Source organism: Aulonocara sp. 'chitande type north' Nkhata Bay, linkage group LG9 (genome assembly GCF_057382095.1).
Source record: "Aulonocara sp. 'chitande type north' Nkhata Bay isolate Kocher_YH1m ecotype deep benthic linkage group LG9, A_spYH_male_GT1.1, whole genome shotgun sequence".
NCBI classification, from domain to species: domain Eukaryota; kingdom Metazoa; phylum Chordata; class Actinopteri; order Cichliformes; family Cichlidae; genus Aulonocara; species Aulonocara sp. 'chitande type north' Nkhata Bay.
In genome coordinates this window covers 10,245,011-10,262,965 of record NC_141352.1, presented here as the reverse complement: position 1 = coordinate 10,262,965, position 17,955 = coordinate 10,245,011, and the positions used below count along the sequence as shown (strand labels likewise).

The 17,955-nt window shown below is 44.2% G+C and overlaps 1 protein-coding gene across 9 annotated transcripts in view; it reads right to left on the bottom strand.

Annotated features, from left to right (window-relative positions):
• Positions 1-6,571, bottom strand: part of tnikb (TRAF2 and NCK interacting kinase b) — a 68,238-nt gene extending 61,667 nt beyond the window's left edge. For 4 of the 9 annotated variants that reach the window (XM_086305643.1, XM_086305641.1, XM_086305647.1 and 1 more), the window contains exons 1-2: positions 6,106-6,567; positions 1,806-1,871 (exon numbers count right to left, since the gene is read on the bottom strand). In XM_086305643.1, coding sequence (XP_086161769.1) covers positions 1,806-1,871; positions 6,106-6,213 — 174 coding nt within the window. In that variant the 5' untranslated portion in view covers positions 6,214-6,567. Of the gene's footprint in view, positions 1-1,805; positions 1,872-6,105 lie in introns of all 9 variants that reach the window. The other 5 variants (XM_086305640.1, XM_086305642.1, XM_086305645.1 and 2 more) reach the window with 4 other exon arrangements.
• Between the last annotated feature and the right edge of the window lie 11,384 nt (positions 6,572-17,955).

The following is a 17,955-nucleotide window of genomic DNA, read 5'->3' as shown; positions in this document are numbered from 1 at the left end:
TTTAAATGCTAAACAATTTCTTCAAGTCAGAGACTGTTGCATATAATTTCATTTTTGCTTAATGCGATGTGTACTATTTTAATAGATTAAAACTAATAAAATGATTTTTAGATTTTATATGATGGATTATGCAGAAAAAATAGAATTGGGCTGAAAGGCCTATTGCTTTATTACGTATTCATTTTGTTTTTCAAAAGTAACTAAGTAACTAATTACTTTTTAAAATACGTAATCAGTAAAGGAACAGGATTACTTTTTTGGAGAAGTAATCAGTAAGTAGTAAGTAATTACTTTTTAAACCTGAGCAACACTGCTCCCAATCCCCGCTGTGCACCGCGCTGCCTGCACACGTTTGGCTGATCTTCATTACCTTTTATAAGTTTTCAAATAGGAATGCTACAGCTGTGCAGCATGTGCAATAGACGCTGTTATAACAGTAGGATGGCATGCATTGGACTCCTTGCTGCTACTGGTGTTCCAGTTGTGTGGTTTCTCCAGTTAAAATATATGAAGGGTAATAAGAACATAAAACTTCATCTTTGAACCATTATTAAAGTTTGCTCAGATGTTTTTTTAGTGTAACCTCTGCTCTGTGCCGCTGCTGAAACAAGCAGGGTGTCTCCTGCTTTACACAAGGTCTTAATTTACCCACGATGCCTTGAGAACGAGCACAGGTTAATTTCGTTCTATCAATCATTTCCACACAGGAGGCGTCACCTCGTTGAAACGATCAATACAGAACATCCAGCAGACGGAACGAGTTTGTTGCAGCTCTGTGTGCAATTAACACACTCAGACGTGTCGTCTGAGTGTGTTAATTGCTTTCAAAGTGAGACTACACGCACGCAGACACACACACACGCACACACACAGCCTCTCTGCTTTTACAGCCAGCGTGGGCGTCTTAAGAGAAAGTCAGTAGTAACTTCAGTTTTAGTCAAAAATGAGACGGGATGACATTTGTGAGAGCTTGTTTTAGAGACAACGGAGGAGCTAACGGCGTGACTTCTTACTCAGTCTCTCAAAGCTCACATCACAATAAAAAAAGACAACATTTACAAACAAGGCGAGCAGCAGCAACAGTAAAAAAGTAGGGCAGCTTTTTGCCTTCAGTGGTTCTCAGAGTTACGGGACAAAATGTAATTAATCTAACACCACGTTCAGCAGAACAAATCACTGACACATGAAAACATTTTATTATATTCTGTGAAACACTCTGAGGTTAGTGGTTGACCATTACGAGGAAACAAACTGGTAGGAAACAGCAGCAGCTTCCTGCTTTTAAAGTCAAATTTTTACTGACCCCTCCTTCCGCCCTCGTCGACTTGTGAATACAAAACAGCCGCAGAATTGTTAATATCAGGAAAACGATTCTTGCTATTGGTATTTACATTAAAAGCGAACAATTATCTGTTTCCTTATTGCATACATGATGATGTAATTTCAGATATACGGGTAAACAAATCTAAAGCTTCAAGATTTTAAGTTCCTTTTTCAATAGTAGTCAACGTGAGCAGGGTAGCAGATCAGAAATCACTGGGTGCTGCCCCTCTGGAGGTTTCCAGAAGCTGGCCAATCAGAAGAAAACCTCCCCGGGGGTTGCTTAAAAAGAAAGGAGCTAAAAAGTCTTTTCAGTTTTAGAGATGACTTGAGGGGCAACACAAAGGGCCCGTACAAGTTGAGACTAAGGGTTTCTTTTTAGAGCTGTGACTGATGAAAAATGCCATTGCTACTGCCTCTCATCATGGATTTAATTCCACACAATCAAGGAAAAGGAAAAAGCCTGTTTTTGCACACTGCCTTACCTTGTAGACCTGCCCATAGGTGCCATTCCCAACCAGTTCGACCAGCTCAAAGATACCAGCTGGGTCCTGGGTGTGAAAGAGAGACAAGAGAGTGGGAGGTAGAGGTTAAAGAGGGAAGAGAAGGAACAAAAAGCACAACGTTATTCAGGAGAACTTAACTGTGGTTCACAGCTGAGCAGGACAGAAGAAGGATGAAGCCATTCAAAGTGGAATCTGACCTTCATGCATGCACTCATTAAAAGGGTGACTGAGCAATGCATACCTGTGGTATTACCCTGTAAAAAGCCTCCCACTGTCACCACACTGTTATTAGTCCTTCAGTAGATAACCTCTGCATTGCTCTTACAGACTCGATTCATTCGACAGAGCCAGATATGCCTCTTATTCACCAGAATCTCACTTTGCGATCTCTCATCTTGCCACAGAAAAGTTAGATTATAGTTTCGGGTGGACTGTGTGGAAAAAGCACACATTATTCAGATCTATTCCTGTTAATGTCACGTTTTACTGCTTCCTGAATACTGGAAACCTAACATTGCCACTGAACACCTTAATCAATTCATTCAGTACACCACACTGATGGTTAAATCTACCATTAATGGGAAACGTACGTTGATAAAGAACTTCAAAATACCTGACCAAGATGGCAGCCAAGTGGAAGGACTTGCTCCTAGAAGTGTAATAGTTTGAAAGAGCTTCGTGATGGAAACATTAAGGGGAGCACCCCCAGCTGAGCTGTTCACTCAAAACTATTTCCTTTCTATGGAACTAAAAGAAGCACACAGCTGACTAACACCATGGTTCAGGCAAAGGCAAGACAAACCTCTCACCACTTCCTTCTGCACAGTGATCCGACTGTCAGGTGGAGTTCTGAAGAAAAAGTAGTTCCTGCGGACATTTTGAAAAAAGAGATTCTTTGGGTGCCACAGGAGCCGTTTCCACTGCAGTCAGGAGACAGAGAGCGTCTCCAAAACTGGGCACACCAAATCAATGCAGACGGGTCAAATCAGCCCAGAGAAAACCGTGCATTTGGTTTTAAATCTTCCCTTGAAATGTAAAAAAATGTGTTTATTTCTTATTATAACGCAACTACTAACACATGGTACACATACAGGTACAACCCACACAGGTCAAATCCCACCCACATATAAACACACACACAAGATAATCTTATATTCAGGTTTATTCAAATTCAGCAAACCTCCCAAAACACACACGTCGATCTTTAAGCATACCTGAGTGGTGCGTGTTTGGTATTAGCACACCTGCGTGTGCGTGCATGCGTGTCTGTGTGTGTTGGTGTACAGTAGGCCACAGGAGAGCGTTGGGACTGTTACAGCAGAGCCTCCTGAAGGGGATTAGCTTAAAAAGCAGTGTTCCTTTTCAGTCAAGGTCAAACAGAAGCACATCTAATCCTGGAGGAACGAGCCTAGCGTGCATCCACACACACCTGTGCACAGCTTTTACCAGCCGTGAGACCACACATGTATGACAAACACCTGACGTGAAGAAGAAATTTGGATGGCAAATGAGGGGAAAAGCTACAGAAACAAAGGTCTGCATTTAACCTGAGGGGCGGCTAATGAGATTTCACACTGACATGTAAAACACAAGTTTGCATCCACAAGCAGTCTGCAGCTGGGGACCAGCATTTTCCACAACAGAGTCATCGCTACACCTCCTGCACATATTTGAGGAAACTCATGAGCTGTGCACCAGAAATATTCCTTTTACCTCTAATTAATCCTCTCAGGATTCGAGGTTTTCCTTCGCTAACCCCTTCTTTAAACTGTAGCCTGTTACACTGGAGCACTGCGTACACGAGCTGAGTGCCGCTGCAGCTCTGTGAACGCAAAACGATGCAGCAGGGCCGAGACCATTGTCTGCCACAGGTATCATCTCCACTTCTGCAAATTCAACAGTGCAGCAAAACCACAGTGGAAACCCAAAAGAACAACGTGAATAAGCTGTCATTGTTCTCATTCCTTTGTAAGACATCACTCTGCTCACTCATTGGCTGAGAAAAACATCTTTGGAACATATAGACGCTCACGCTGGGTGTAAACAAACCTCTAGCTAAGACAAACCGGTTCAGCCTCAAGCTACAGGTTTTTCTGCATAAATCGAGTCATTTTGACGAACATTTCTAGGGATCTCAGGTTAATCCAAACTACTGGATTAAACAGCGTCAGTGTTCCACGTCTACTTTTGGGCATAACCACTGAACTTTGGGACTTCTTCTCAAAAGCTGAGCGGCTAAGCGGATACTGCTGAGACACCAGAGGAGACGGCACTGACTGTCTTATAAAGAATGAGTGGATTACTAAATGATTCAACTGGGCTCAAGACTCAAGGGGTCAGGAGGCCTGTGGGCTTCAGCTGCAAAATGTCAAACACACTCAGTACAACAAAGAAACACAAAACAACCAGGAAGAGACTCAAAGGGATCATAAACAGACAAAAACAACCAAAGAGAGACACAAAACGACCACAAAGCTTCTCAAGAATACCAAGAAGAATAAAAAAAACACCAAGAAATTTAAAATAACCACGAGGAGACTCAAAATGATCACAAAGAAACACAAAATAGCCACAGAAACCCACAGAGACGATGGAGATAAAAAGCAGCGCTGTGCGTTTTGTGTCTCCTTCCATCTGCAGGATGATTTTTGGACCTTTGCTGCCTGATCTCAGGGGCTGTGGTCTCTGAAACATCCACGACTGCACTGTTTCATGAACACCACGATGCTGCCTGCAGCCGATGCACAGCTGTGATTTTGACCGCGCTCCTTTCGGTTGACACGATCCCCTTTCGTTCAAATGTCCCCGACCGTCTCACCTGTCCTGTTTCCGCCAGCCGGCGTCAAATCTACAAAGCCACCCTCCACCTCACCCTCCTGACTCAGCCCCATTTCAGGCAGGCGACTGTAAAATAATGGAATGTGACAGACGCCAAGGTTACGTCCCCATGTGAGCCTCAAACAGCTATTAATACAACATCTGACCGGAGCTATCAGAGGAGCTTAACCCCAGCCTGAGCATCCAGGAGGAGGAAGCAGGTTTGCCTATAGGAGGAGGGGATCACACAAGATCATTTGGGACTCTGCAGAAACAGGAAGTGTGCTAGTGTGAGTGTGCTTGCGACAGGCTTTGCGTCACGCAACCCCCCCCCACAGCTCTATCTGCTGCGTCCTGGGTGACCTAATTTCAGCTACTCATGGAGGCTGCAAAGGATTTTTACAAGAAAACACACACAGACTCCTCTGTCTTTATTTATCCCAGCGATGTGTGTGTCTGTGTGTGTCTGTGTGTGTCTGTGCGTGCGCCTTTTAGAGATACAAAGACACACAGGCTTGCAGTCCCACCCGGTCGATCATGTCCAGACTTGATCGTTACTCTGCAGGTACATCTGTGTTGCATAAGCAGCAAAGAAAGGGGAGCTGTGCCTCACACACACACACGCACACACACACACACACACACACACACACTGAATTAAAAAATAAGAAAGTTTATACAAATGTGATTCTATCATTAGTTTTCCTCTCACACACACACTCTCACATTCCTGCACTGTCTCCTTCTGCACATCTCACATCCTGGCGGGGGCGCGCGCACGTGCACGCACATAACCCCTTGCATACAGTGCACGCTGCTGCTGCTGCTGTCGCCACAACATCGCGAAATGGCGGAACTCGCTCCTGTTGCGGTTATCGTCGCTATTATTCACGGTGTGTGTGTGAGTGTGTGTGTGTTAGAGTGAGAAACCTAGAGCAAAACGCGCGTGCACGAGTGAGGCAAGTGAGCGCGTGCACCACAAGCCTCCGTATCTGTGTGTGCTGTGAAAGTGTCAATGAGCAGGCAGCTTAACATCTGCCCCACATACCACAGACACAGCAGCCTCTACTTGCTGCCGTGCGCACGCGCAGGTGTGTGTGCGTACGGGGTTGGTGCACGCGCACAGCTCGGAGCGTCGTTACATCGCGTCCCAATTGTTTAGAATAAATAAAAAAGGAACAAACAACAACAGGAGGCTGCCTGAGCCCACACTCTGATATCCGATGTGATTTCCTCAATCACGAGCAGCACAGCCCCCCCGCATACAGCACAGTGTAACTCGTGTGCACGCGCAAGCACAGCAGAAGCAAGAAAGGAGAGGAAGGCACAGAGACGCATCCATCACCGGTGAGGATGGAGAGGAGAAGAAGGAGAAAAGGAGGAGGGGGGACAGGTGTTCGGCAAACTCACACGCACGCGCACAGGCACAGACAGCTCATCACACACGCAGGGACACATTTACCCGTAGTGCAGACAGGTCTATCTCGTCCAGACTCCGTGCCGGGGAGTCGCTCGCCATGGTTCTCTCGGTAGACACGGGACTCAAGATGGAAGCTTCCCCAACGACCATCGACCGAGAGGTGCAGAGCGGCGGGGAGGAACACGCTCACACTCCCGTGCAGTAAACAAACCCCCCACCCACCCCTACAGAAAAAAAATCCTCGGAAAGATCCCGGTGCAGGCGATGCTTCAGCCCGAGAGGAGCAACGAGCGCTCCGGCAGGGCAGAGGAGCCGGAGGAGGAGGGAGGCGGGCGATGTTCGCGGAGCTCCAGGTGCTGCTACATGCTGCTCGCTCTGCGCCGTGAATCCTCTGCTACATGCCTCCACCTCGACACCCCCGCCCCCCCTAGATCCGGACAGTAGAAAGAGGAGAAGACGCGCGCGGACGGAGAAGAGCGCACAGCAGCCGAGGCGCGCGAGGACAGCGTCCGTGCGTCCGTGTGCGAGGCGGAGCAGCAGTGCGCTTCCCGGGAGTGGCCTGACGAGAGAAGGCTGCGCTACTCACAGAGACGCCCACAATGACACACACACACACACACACACACACACACACACACACACACACACACACACACACACACACACCTTCAGTGCAAAGGTGAAAAGAAGACACATTGACACAGCTGACTGTTCCTGTATTATTTTAGCGCTAATCAGCTCAGACACAAGAAAAACCCTCAAGCGTTAAATGTCAGCACACACAGGAGGGGCCCTGCCCTTTTGTGTGTCCGCTGCCAGAGCGGCTTTCATAGAGCCCACATGGGACTTTTCCAAGACCCATTTCTGCCCTAATGTCACATCAAAGGGACACTTAAGTGGGGACATTAGCGGCCTCTCTGCTTAGGCTGGTCCCAGTTTGTGCCTCCGGACCAGCAGCAGAGGAAAGCTTCAGATCGTTCAGAAGATGTCAAACAGAAGCTTCTCAGGGTATATCCTGAAGACTCTCTAACCATCTGGGTGAAAAGTATTTCTTTTTTAAATAAAACTGCTTTATTTTGTAGAAAAATGCACAACACGCGCAACAAACTCCATAAATCACGCTTCGTGTTGTGTCGCTTGATCTGTATTTTTAAAAACAGTTTTAAAAATTGTTAAAACTTCAATACTTTTTATTTATTTTTCAGCATAAAAACAAAGACTGAAGGAATGAATACAGAAAGAAATAGTAAGGAGCAGTTCTGGGTGTATTTATCAAAAACAGTAGAAGAAACAAAGGGTGTGTGGTAACTGTCTGCCTTCGTTTTACTTTTTGCTACCTGGAGTGGCAGAATCGTCTGCCTCGTCAATAACTCCCACAGACTGTATATAAAAGATGCACATGGAGCCACCCTGGTGCTCATAATCAACCATTTTGAAGCTCCATTCCCGTTTTGTGGCTGCCCCCATCGCCTGGGGCTAGAAAAAGAGCAGAGTAGACTTTACTGGCCTCATTCAGTACACACCACACACAAAACACACAATCTATGACATTATATGATTACTGTGCATCTGGAACTGAACATGTTGATGCTAAGGGTCCTGAATCTTAGTCTGTGCCTGTGTGCCCACACAGATCCTGAATAGTGTTAGTGATGACACCAGAAATCTCCACACCAGAGACTGGAGTGCTAAATAATCAGCTGCTAAGCTAGCTGGTCATTGCACAGACGCACCTCGCTGCAGTTTCCTTCCCATAGTTTTGCTTTGGCCCGATGCTCAGGTGATTTAAGATTTTAGCGTTTCTGAATTTTTGTTGCTTCATTTTGGAGAGAATCATCCGTCACTGTCTCCTCACTCAGTGCACTCACTGCCTGCTGGCTAACCCCAGCGCTTGTCTCTCATGTTTCCTCACAGCTGACTCTCTAACCGTGTCCTCGGTATCACTCAGTGTTAGGATGCCTGGGTCGTTATGATATTATTTATATTTTCTAGTTTTTGGTTTCTTTGAGTTCTGTCTTATGGTTTATGTCTCTGTCTTCTTTAGTTGCTCTGTCTCCCCTATCACCTGCATCCCCTTGTCTAGTTCGCGTCTCTGTGTATCCTTAGTTCCTATATCCCCGTGTTCAGTCAGTGTTTGTGTCTGCCCTGGTCCCACGTCTCTGTTCCCTCTGTAGTGCCTACATGTGAGGCTGTGTCTTTGTTCAGTCTGTGTTATGTGTTTCCTGTTTTACTTTGAAGGTCTCTGTCTTTTCTCAGTGTGTTCAGTTTACGCTTCTTTGGTCTCGTCAGTTCTGATTTGTCCCAGCTGTGTTTCCCTCCTGTTACTCATTCCCTGATTGCTCCCTCTGTGTATTTAAGCCCTGTGTTTCTCTGTGTCCATGTCGCGATCTACTGTTTTCTTAGCTGTGTGTTTTGTCATTTCTCTAGTTTAAGTTTGTTTTGAGTTTTTTTAGTTTTGTTATATTTTGAGTATTAAATTAAAGCCTTTTTTTGAGTTCACGTCTGTCTCTGGAGTCTGCACCTTGGGTCCTATTCCTGCCTGCACACAGCCACACCTAACACTCAGCGTCTGAATCATTCACCCAAATGTCTGAACTGACTCCACCAGCACCATCTTGGCTGCTGCTGGTATCTCATTCAGCCGCCAGCTGAAGGTCACTTCAAAGGAGATTTTTGTAACTAATTTAGTAGCAGTTTTCACCCCCAGGTGTGTCATGATGTTTCTGTTTACCCCGACTTCCTTCACCTTTGCCACAGTTGCAAATAAAAACATTTGTTTAACGACTTAACTGATTAAATAAAGATTCCACTGCTCCATCTTTTGGGACATCTTGGTATTATACCAGCCCCGCCCTGGTTTACTCCACTTTAACAGCTGCTTCTTCACATTCTGTTGATAGTTTTAGTTCATTTTGGAAGATTTTAAACTATTTTTAAAACCCACAATTTTTTGAGGATGTTGTTGTATTTACTTTATTGAAGCCTGGCTCGGAGACTTTTCCTAACAACAACACAAATCTCCTCCTTGCGTTTTCACTCCTGGTGTTCTTTGACCTGTCGGGTTCCGGGGAATCTTTCGTGTTTCAGCCTGTGTAGCTCCACCCACTCCACCCACCCACTCCAACCCCAGGCTGCAGTGACCCCACCCTCCCACCCCCGAAGCTGTCTCCAGGTCGAATGCTTAAACGCATGCCTGAAAAGCTCAGCCGTGATTTCACATGCCCTGCTGTCACTACTCTCTGCAGCCACTGACAGATTGTCAGGTAGAGTTCTGCAGGACACGCCCTCCGAACCATGAGTGAGCTGTTGTGCAAGCAGTGAAACACTCTACTGCAAGGTTTTCTGCTGTGTCCTTTAATAGTTTGCACCAAATTTATGTTCCTATGCATGATAAAAAATCTTCATCATGTGCGAGTTTATTGCTCAAACATTTTCTGTTAGTGCAACTTCTCTTTTGTCTTCTTGTTGCATTTCCTCCCTTTTTCCTGTCTGGAGTCTAAAGCAGTGATTCTGTTACCCACAGACAGATATCCTGGTCTAAGAACATTTTAAACTGTCCATGAGAGCAGTGCTTGAGTTTTGGATTGGTAACAAAAAGGGGGGGTGTGTAACGGGCCACTTTCCCCTCCTGTAAAGAAGAGTCTCTTTGTGTTGTTCGACATCACTCTGGAGTCATTTTGGTTCTCTTCATGTTTCCTTCCTTTAATTTTATGTGTTTTTGTGTCTCTTTGTTATAGTTTTGTTCTACACAGCACCGTCAACTTCATGTTTTAGGGGTTTTTATTCCCAGTTTACTTATTTATTGGACATTTTGAGCATCTTTTCTTTACCATTTTCCACTTTTTTGCTGTGGCTTTGTCATCTGCTTGGATTGGTGGACTTCGTTGTCCTTTAACATTTCTTTTTGATCAATTTGAGTCTTTTTGTTGGACTTTTGGCAATTGGCTGTTGGAATTTGTTTGTTGTCTCTGCTTCTGTGTGTTTTTGCAGTTGTGTCTTTCATGTCATTTTCCTTTTTGAAGCTCGTTGCCATTGTGAGCCACTTTTAGTTGTTAGTGTCCTTTCAGTTTCTTCATGGTTGACTTTTTAGAGCTTTTTGTGATTGTGTTCTTTTTTCTCTTTGTGGTTGCTTTGTGTTTCAGTTTCTTTGTGGGGGTTTTTTGTCTCATGATCTTTCCACATTTCTTTTTGGTCTTGTTGTATGTTTATTGCCTCTCATCTTCTTGCAACTGCTCTCTGCAGTCAGTTTGTGTCTCCGTGGACATTGTTACTTTATGTTTAGTTTGTGGCAGTCTTGCTATCGTCTTGCTTTGTGGTTGTGTTGCAATATTTCTGTTGTTGTTTTGTGTCTGGCGTCTTTGCTCATATTTAGCAAACCATATTTTTGTGTTTAGTTTTTCTTGTGTGTATTTTTAGAGCTGTAATTTCTTCTTTGCCACCTGTTCAGATTTCTTCAGTATTGGAACTTGTGACTGATCTTTCTGTGGTTGTTCTTTGCAGACAGTTTGTGTCTCTTTGTGGCTGCTTTGTCTGAGTCATCGTGGCACTTCTTTTTGCACAGTTTCTTTTTCTTTTTGGTGTCTCTTCTGCCATTTTGCGCCTTTTATAATTGTTTTCTGTCTCTTTTTGGTTGCTTCCCATACTGCTCTTCATTTTGTCTGTAGTCATTTTTCGTCTTTCTTTTACGATGTCTGTGTCTCGTTGTGGTTGGTTTGCGTCTCATTTTTCTGATACGTCTGATTTTTCAACAGTAAATGTTAATTTCCCTCCCAAACCCTGCAACAGGTCTCTTCTAAAATCGTAAGACGACTGTTTGAACCCAGTTTTTCCTCATTTCCACCACTGCATCTGTGACAATGTGACAATTTTGAGAACCAAAGTTCACAGAAGTTGGAGTTTTTTACTAGGCAGGTTTGGATTAGTGAGTTTTTTGCATTCCCCCCTCATATAGCCACTGACAGTTGTGATTCAAACTTTGGGAATAGCAAGTTTTGTGGTGCTATGCCAGCGGTTTTTGTGGGAAAATGTGTGGAACCGGTTCTAGATTCAGCACCTGAACTACGCTGGTGAGACAAGTTGGGGCAGGATCATCCTGGCAGTCCAGTTAAATGGAAAACAGATAAGAGCATAATATTAAGAAAGGTCAACTGAACAAACAATGACCAGTTTTAAAGCTTTTATTTTGAAAATTGTAGCTTTTACACATTGTGATGTTTGTTTCGCAGAGACAGCTGCTGATTTGTGAGATACTTTCCAAAAGATACAATATGTTTGTGATTTTGTAAGAAAGCATTTTCTTTATTGAAGAATATTTAAATATTAAACTCGTTAAGTTGGACTTAATGGGACTAAGCTTTCCTCTCACACTTACAGATCTGCCCCGGCTTGCTCTCAGACTCAGGAACACTGCAGCGTGCCTGCTTATGGTCACAAATCGACAACCAATTATTGAGAACAAAATAAAAATAATAACTGTAGTAATACTAGTAATAAAGTAAGTGGGCTGATGTTCCCAGGACACGCCTCATTCAGTGATGTCAATCAAGGCAGGTATTTCCCGCACACTCCCATACACACAAAAGCGCGTTGTCTGGCAACGCTCTGAAGTTTCATGGTGGTCGTGTTTATTTTTCATGGACTGGATTTGGCTTTACTGAGGTTCACATGGGTGGCAGGTTGCAGTGCTGTGGTTACCATGGTCACCTATCAGCCAAAAGGTTCCTGGTATGAGCCCTGCCCTCAAAGGGCTGGTCTTTAGTGTGCGTTCCCTCTGGGTATTCCCACAGAACAGGAAAAACATGCATGCTGATCACAGGTGAGAGGCAGATAACATGCTCCACATGTGTGCTGACGAAGACCAGAGGGCGGGCCCACATTACACCGGTTTTAGAATCGCTGCACTGGCTCCCCGTGTGTTTCAGGATCGATTGTAAAGTTCTTTTACTGGTTTTTAAATGTCTTAATGGTCTCGGGCCTTCTTATCTCTCAGATCTGCTTTTACCATATGAGCCCTCGCGGACCCTGAGGTCCTCTGGTACTGGCCTTTTGATTGTCCCTAAAGTCAGGACACATACTCACGGAGAGGCAGCTTTTCAGTGGTATGGTCCTCGTCTGTGGAACAGCCTGCCGGAGGAGCTCAGGGCCGCAGAGAACGTACATGTTTTTAAGAACAGGCTCAAGACCCACCTTTTTAATTTAGCTTTTACTTAGCGTTTATTTATTTTATGCTTATTTATTCTATCCGGTTATTCTATTGATATTATTAATTTAGGCTTTACCTAATATTTATTGATTTTATTCTTATTCATTTTTTATCTTCTTACTCTATTTATATTTATATTTATATTGTATCCCGTTCTTATTTATTATATCTTTTTATCCTGTATATATCCTATTGTGTCATATCTCCAGTGTTTCCTCGGAGGGCGCTCTCTGCACCGGGGCTGTGATCGACCGTGGCTGCTGGGTCTCTGGGGGTCCTCTCAGCCTGGCTGGGGGGCTCCTTTGCCTCCCTCCTGCTGTGTGCCCAGCCTGGAGGCTGCGGTCTGTGAGCGGCTCCCGGTGCAGACGGCTCCCTGTGATAGTGTTTCCTCACCGGGCTCATGTGTGTCCAGCCCAATTTATGTATCCATGATTGTTTATGTTAATGAGAGTGTTGGGAGTGAGTTGGAGGGTGGGGTGGGCTGCTTTTAACCATGTAAAGCACTTTGTGCTACATTGCTGTATAAAAAGTGCTTTATAAATAAAGATTGATTGATGTTTAAAAAAAAAACACGTGCTTTCAGTAAAACTAGAAAAAGTCTAGATAAGTACCGTTACACAGAGCTGTACTGATACACCCAGCCTTCCCTGAGAGTGTAAATATGCTTGAATGAACCAAATCAAAAACTGAGATCAGGCAACAAAACCAGAGTTGAACCTGCTGCAGGTTTTTACTCCAGAGTTAAAGTCGGGATTCAAATCCTGATTTTTCTCATAAACTTGGACAAACATTTGTTTGTTGAGCTGAAACATGAAAAGGGTCAAACACAGCATACCTTTGGCATCACCGCATGTAAAGCATGGGTGTGTGGCGCCATCAAGTGGAAGAAGTGAGACCTACAAGCAGAGAGATCTGGGTACAGTGGAAGGTTTTCTGAGGTAATGCTAATAAATAGCCCTGATAAAAACCGAGCGCTCACGTGTGATGAAGGCACACACAGTGAGACTGTTCACTGCTTCATTACTCGGCCACATCTGGCAGATGTTATGAGATGTGGTGGCTTTTACCCTATTCTGGATCCAAAGCCTTTGTAAAACACAGAAATGCAGTTTGGTTTAATTTCAGTCTTCTCTAATGGCTGCAGAGCTCCAAATACATTACATTAGTGTGGCCCGTGAAGATCTTTTGTCTCTGTGCGCTCTCTTTATCACACTCATGTGCAGTTGAGTTGCTTCTTTAGAAGAAACTACCTGCAAGGCTAAAGTGAGGTAGAATGGTTCCCATATAAAGATTGTTCAGTTTATTTGGACTTAAAGTTCAAAACGAGCCCAGAAATTCATTTTTAAAAGATGTGAATGCTTTTTTGACTAAAGCAAAACCTCTTTATCCATTAATAAAATTAATAACATTATTATTAATAATAAATGTATTTATATAGTACAGCATCACAGGTTGAATCAAAGCCACATATTAAGGTTATGTATACATGTTTGAGCAACCATGTGGTCACACATTCATTCCAACATGCACACTTCCATGGTCCAAAATAAAAGGGGAAAATCAGGGGAAAGCTAACCTGCAAAACCGAGTTTTCAGGTGTCACTTAAAACAGCTGACCTGAGGACTTCAAAAACATGATCGCCTCTGGTTTTAAAACCAGAGGGAGGGTCAGAGGAGACCCTGGTTTGAGCAGTGATAAGGTCTCAGAAGCTCCGCTATAGAAACACGGGTCTGTGCGTTTTTATTTCTCAGTAACGCCTTTGTTACTATTACTATTATTACTATTATTACTTCATTTACCTTCAGCTGCATCTTTTAGCTGTTCTCCCATCAGCAGCAGCTGAAAGCTGAAAGAGAAAGCTGATATAGTGATTTTGAATAAACAGCTGAAGCTCAGCTTTAATCCTCACTGAGCGTTTTCTCTATATTCTGGCATCTTTCTGCTTCCTCCTCTGGTTTCCTTCTCAGCTCTACTACAGATAACTACCACCAGCTGATGAGAGCATCGAGGCATTTAGCCACAATGTTCTAATTATATATTGCAATTTAATATACACTCACTGGTCATTTCATTAGGTACACCTGTTCAGCTGCTCAAGAACACAAATAGTTTTTCACATAATCACATGTCAGCAGCTCATTGTAGTTTTGCATTCCCAGGTCCAAAGTGTCTTCACTCAGTCCTAGCTAGCCATCTGTGCAGTCTCCCTTTGTCACATAGTCTGTTTACTTTACACTCTCAGGTGGTAGAGTGGGTTGTTTACCAATTGGAAGGTCGGTGAATTGATCCCAGACTCCTCCTGTCTTCGTGCTGAAGGATCCTTTGGCAAGACACTGAACCCCTGATGGATCCATCCGTGTGAGTGGGAATGTTAGAAAGCAACTGACCATAAATACAAGTGCTGTATGAGTGTGTGTGGGACTGAATGAATGAGAGATGCAGCTGTTGTTGTTTGAGTAGAAAGTTGTTATATAACTACCAATCCATTTACCATTTCCTTGATTTTTGATTCCTTGCCTTGATTCCTTTAAAAAAAATTTCTGGGTCTTGCTTCATCCCACAAATCTTCACTAACCCCTGAATCCCTGTTAAAAGAAACAGACATGAATGTTTCAGTCCACACTCCATAACAGTTGGTGGCTGTAATGCACCATTCAGTTGTCTGCCAACTGCCAATAAAAGAAAAAGAAGAAAGAAGAAGTTCCAGCTTTACCGAGGCCCTCGCTCATCCATAGGTAAGCAGCACAGGTGCGCCCTAAAGTATCGGAGTGTGCGACCGTGAAGGTTCGTGGGAACGTGCAGGGTGGAGGGATTAATTGTCGCTAAATCTACGTGCTCATACGTCAGCCAGCTGTGTGCGCAGCTTCATCTCCAGCTCTGCTCCTTTGGACGCGTCCTAGTTTGTTCTTTTCACTCCTTTAACTAAGTGAGATAAATCAGCACGATAATGGAACAATAAAATGTGCCTCCTTACGAGCAGGATTATGTCAGGCTTTAGTCAAACAGGTTGACGACTCAGTAAAGATTGCAAGGACGTGGCCAAGCTTTCGATGCTGTGGTGACAGCTTTGAGCCATCCACCAGCGCCTATGACCACTTCCTCTGATAACACCTCACCCTCTCATTCAGAAAAAATGAACTCTTAACAGCACAGCTTGCAGCCACATCAGATGCAATGTTAACCATGTTTTTTTCCAGCATTTTTCCAAAGCAATTCACATGTTTGTGCGATTCATATAAACACTTTACTCTAAAACTGTGGGCTCTGTGAAACAAAACAAAAATCTCTTAATATAAGTTCAACAGCTTTGCCTGTTCAGTTTGATAAATTGCTCTCCGTAAAGCGTCCTTTAGTGATGACTGATTTTGACCAGTTTAGGAAAATGTGAATGTTTTATTTCTTGATTTGGAGCTTGTTGGAAGATGTCGAGTGTTTGCTCACAAAAAGTTGGAGCAGAAAAGTCTTTACTGCTCTGTTTTTGTGAATCCTGAGGTCACTCACTGCCAGCAATTCAATTCAATTCAATTCAATTTTATTTATATAGCGCCAAATCACAACATAAGTCGCCTCAAGGCGCTTCATAGATACAGAGAAAAACCCAACAATCATATGACCCCCTATGAGCAAGCACTTTGGCGACAGTGGGAAGGAAAAACTCCCTTTTAACAGGAAGAAACCTCCGGCAGAACCAGGCTCAGGGAGGGGCGGGGCCATCTGCTGCGACCGGTTGGGGTGAGAGAAGGAAGACAGGATAAAGACATGCTGTGGAAGAGAGACAGAGGTTAATAACAGATATGATTCAATGCAATACAGTTCCCCCTGGTGAGAGTCTGTATCTGTCACTGATGCTCATCAGAGACCAGAGATGCTTCTTTCAGTTTGTGCATAAAATCTTGTGATTTTAAATGGAGCACCAAAATGCAGTTGCTGTAGAAGTGCAGTTTATCACTAGAGTTGTAGGTTCAAGCTGTGCGAGGGTCCACTCGTGTCTGACTGAGGTCCCCCTCATCAGAGGGTGAACTGTGTTAAACTGCATTCCTGCCAGATTCCTGTGACAAGTCAGTGCAAACAGTAATGCTTTATAATGTTATTGTGGGCTTCATAAAAGGACTGTGTTGAATGAGCAGCCAGACAAAATGAAGATAAGTTGCTAATGAGCACTTCGGGTTCTCCTGTGAAAACATGATTCTATATCTACATGTTAACTGGAGGCTGACACACTTAAGGCATTTAGTTTGGGTGGATTTTAACTTTCCTTCTTGATTATTTCCATCTTGCTTTGACTGCAGCTGTAACGACATTGATTCGAGCAGGAATTTTAAAAAGCATTTTAACAGACAAACAAAGCCGAGAGTCTGTCACATTGAGCCTTCGGTTTAGGAGGAGATCTGCTTCTTTTTATACCAGTAGCTGTTGTGGCTCAGCAGACTCCAACTCCACTGGGTGGAGCTAAAAATGCAGAATGCCACAACTGTGGGAAACGTGGACACTACGGGAGAGTTTGCAGGTCTACAACTGTGCATGAGGTGGCAGACAGCGCAGATGGACTCTTCCCAGGTGAACTGGATTCAGGGGAAGACCCGTGGCTTGCTAACATCTGCGTGAGAGGCAAAAGCATGACATTTAAATTAGACTCGGGGGCAGATGTCACAGCTATCTCAGAAGAGACATTCAAAGGAGGACATTTCCTACAGTGACAGGAGCACTACAGAGACAATCTATGTAGTCAGAAATCTTTGTGTAGCTCTCTTAAGCATGACCGCTTTCGTGAGACTGAAACTAATTGCCCGAATGGACAATATTGACCTTGAGACAGTAAAAAAAGTGTACCCGAAACTATGTGATGGGCTCGGGCTTGTTCAAAAACCATACACGATTAAGCTGAAGCCTGACGCTGAACCTTATTCACTGAAAGTGCCAAGGCATGTTCCACTGCCACTACTGGGCAAAGTCAAAACAGAGCTGGAGACAGACTGGTGTTGCGGCATGGTCGTAGCCCCCAAAAAGGACAAAGAGCAAGTCCGCATCTGTGTGGACATGACACTATTAAATGAGTCAGTGTGTCGTGAAAGATATATCCTCCCCTCTGTAGACCAAACACTAGGCATGCTCACAGGTGCGCAGTATTTCTCCAAGCTTGATGTTAACATGGGCTTTTGGCAAATACCGCTGTCCAAAGAATCTGCTCTCCTCACCACATTTATTACGTCAGTTGGTAGATACCATTTCAATCGTTTGCCATTTGGTATTTCCAGTGCACCAGAGCATTTCCAAAACATGATGGTGACGGAAGTGACAGCCGGCCTCGCGGGAGTCGTGTGCCACATGGACGACATCCTGGTCTGGGGATCCACGAGAGGAGCACGACATGAGACTCCACGCTGTCCTCGACCGTGCAGAGACGTCACCCTGAAGATGTCAAAATGTGAGTTTGGAATTTCCAGTGAAATTCTTAGGATTCATTGTGTCATCAGAAGGTGTGAGTCCTGACCCTGACAAAACCAGTGCGGCACAGAATATGAAAGAGCCAAGCACCGTGAGTGAGCTTAGGAGCTTCTTAGGAATGGCGAATCAGCTGGCAAAATTCACCCCAAAACTCTCCGAAAAAGACAAACCACTGAGAGACTTGCTTTCAACTAAAAACATGTGGTACTGGGGGCAGTTTAACACAAGAACTGAGCTTGAGACC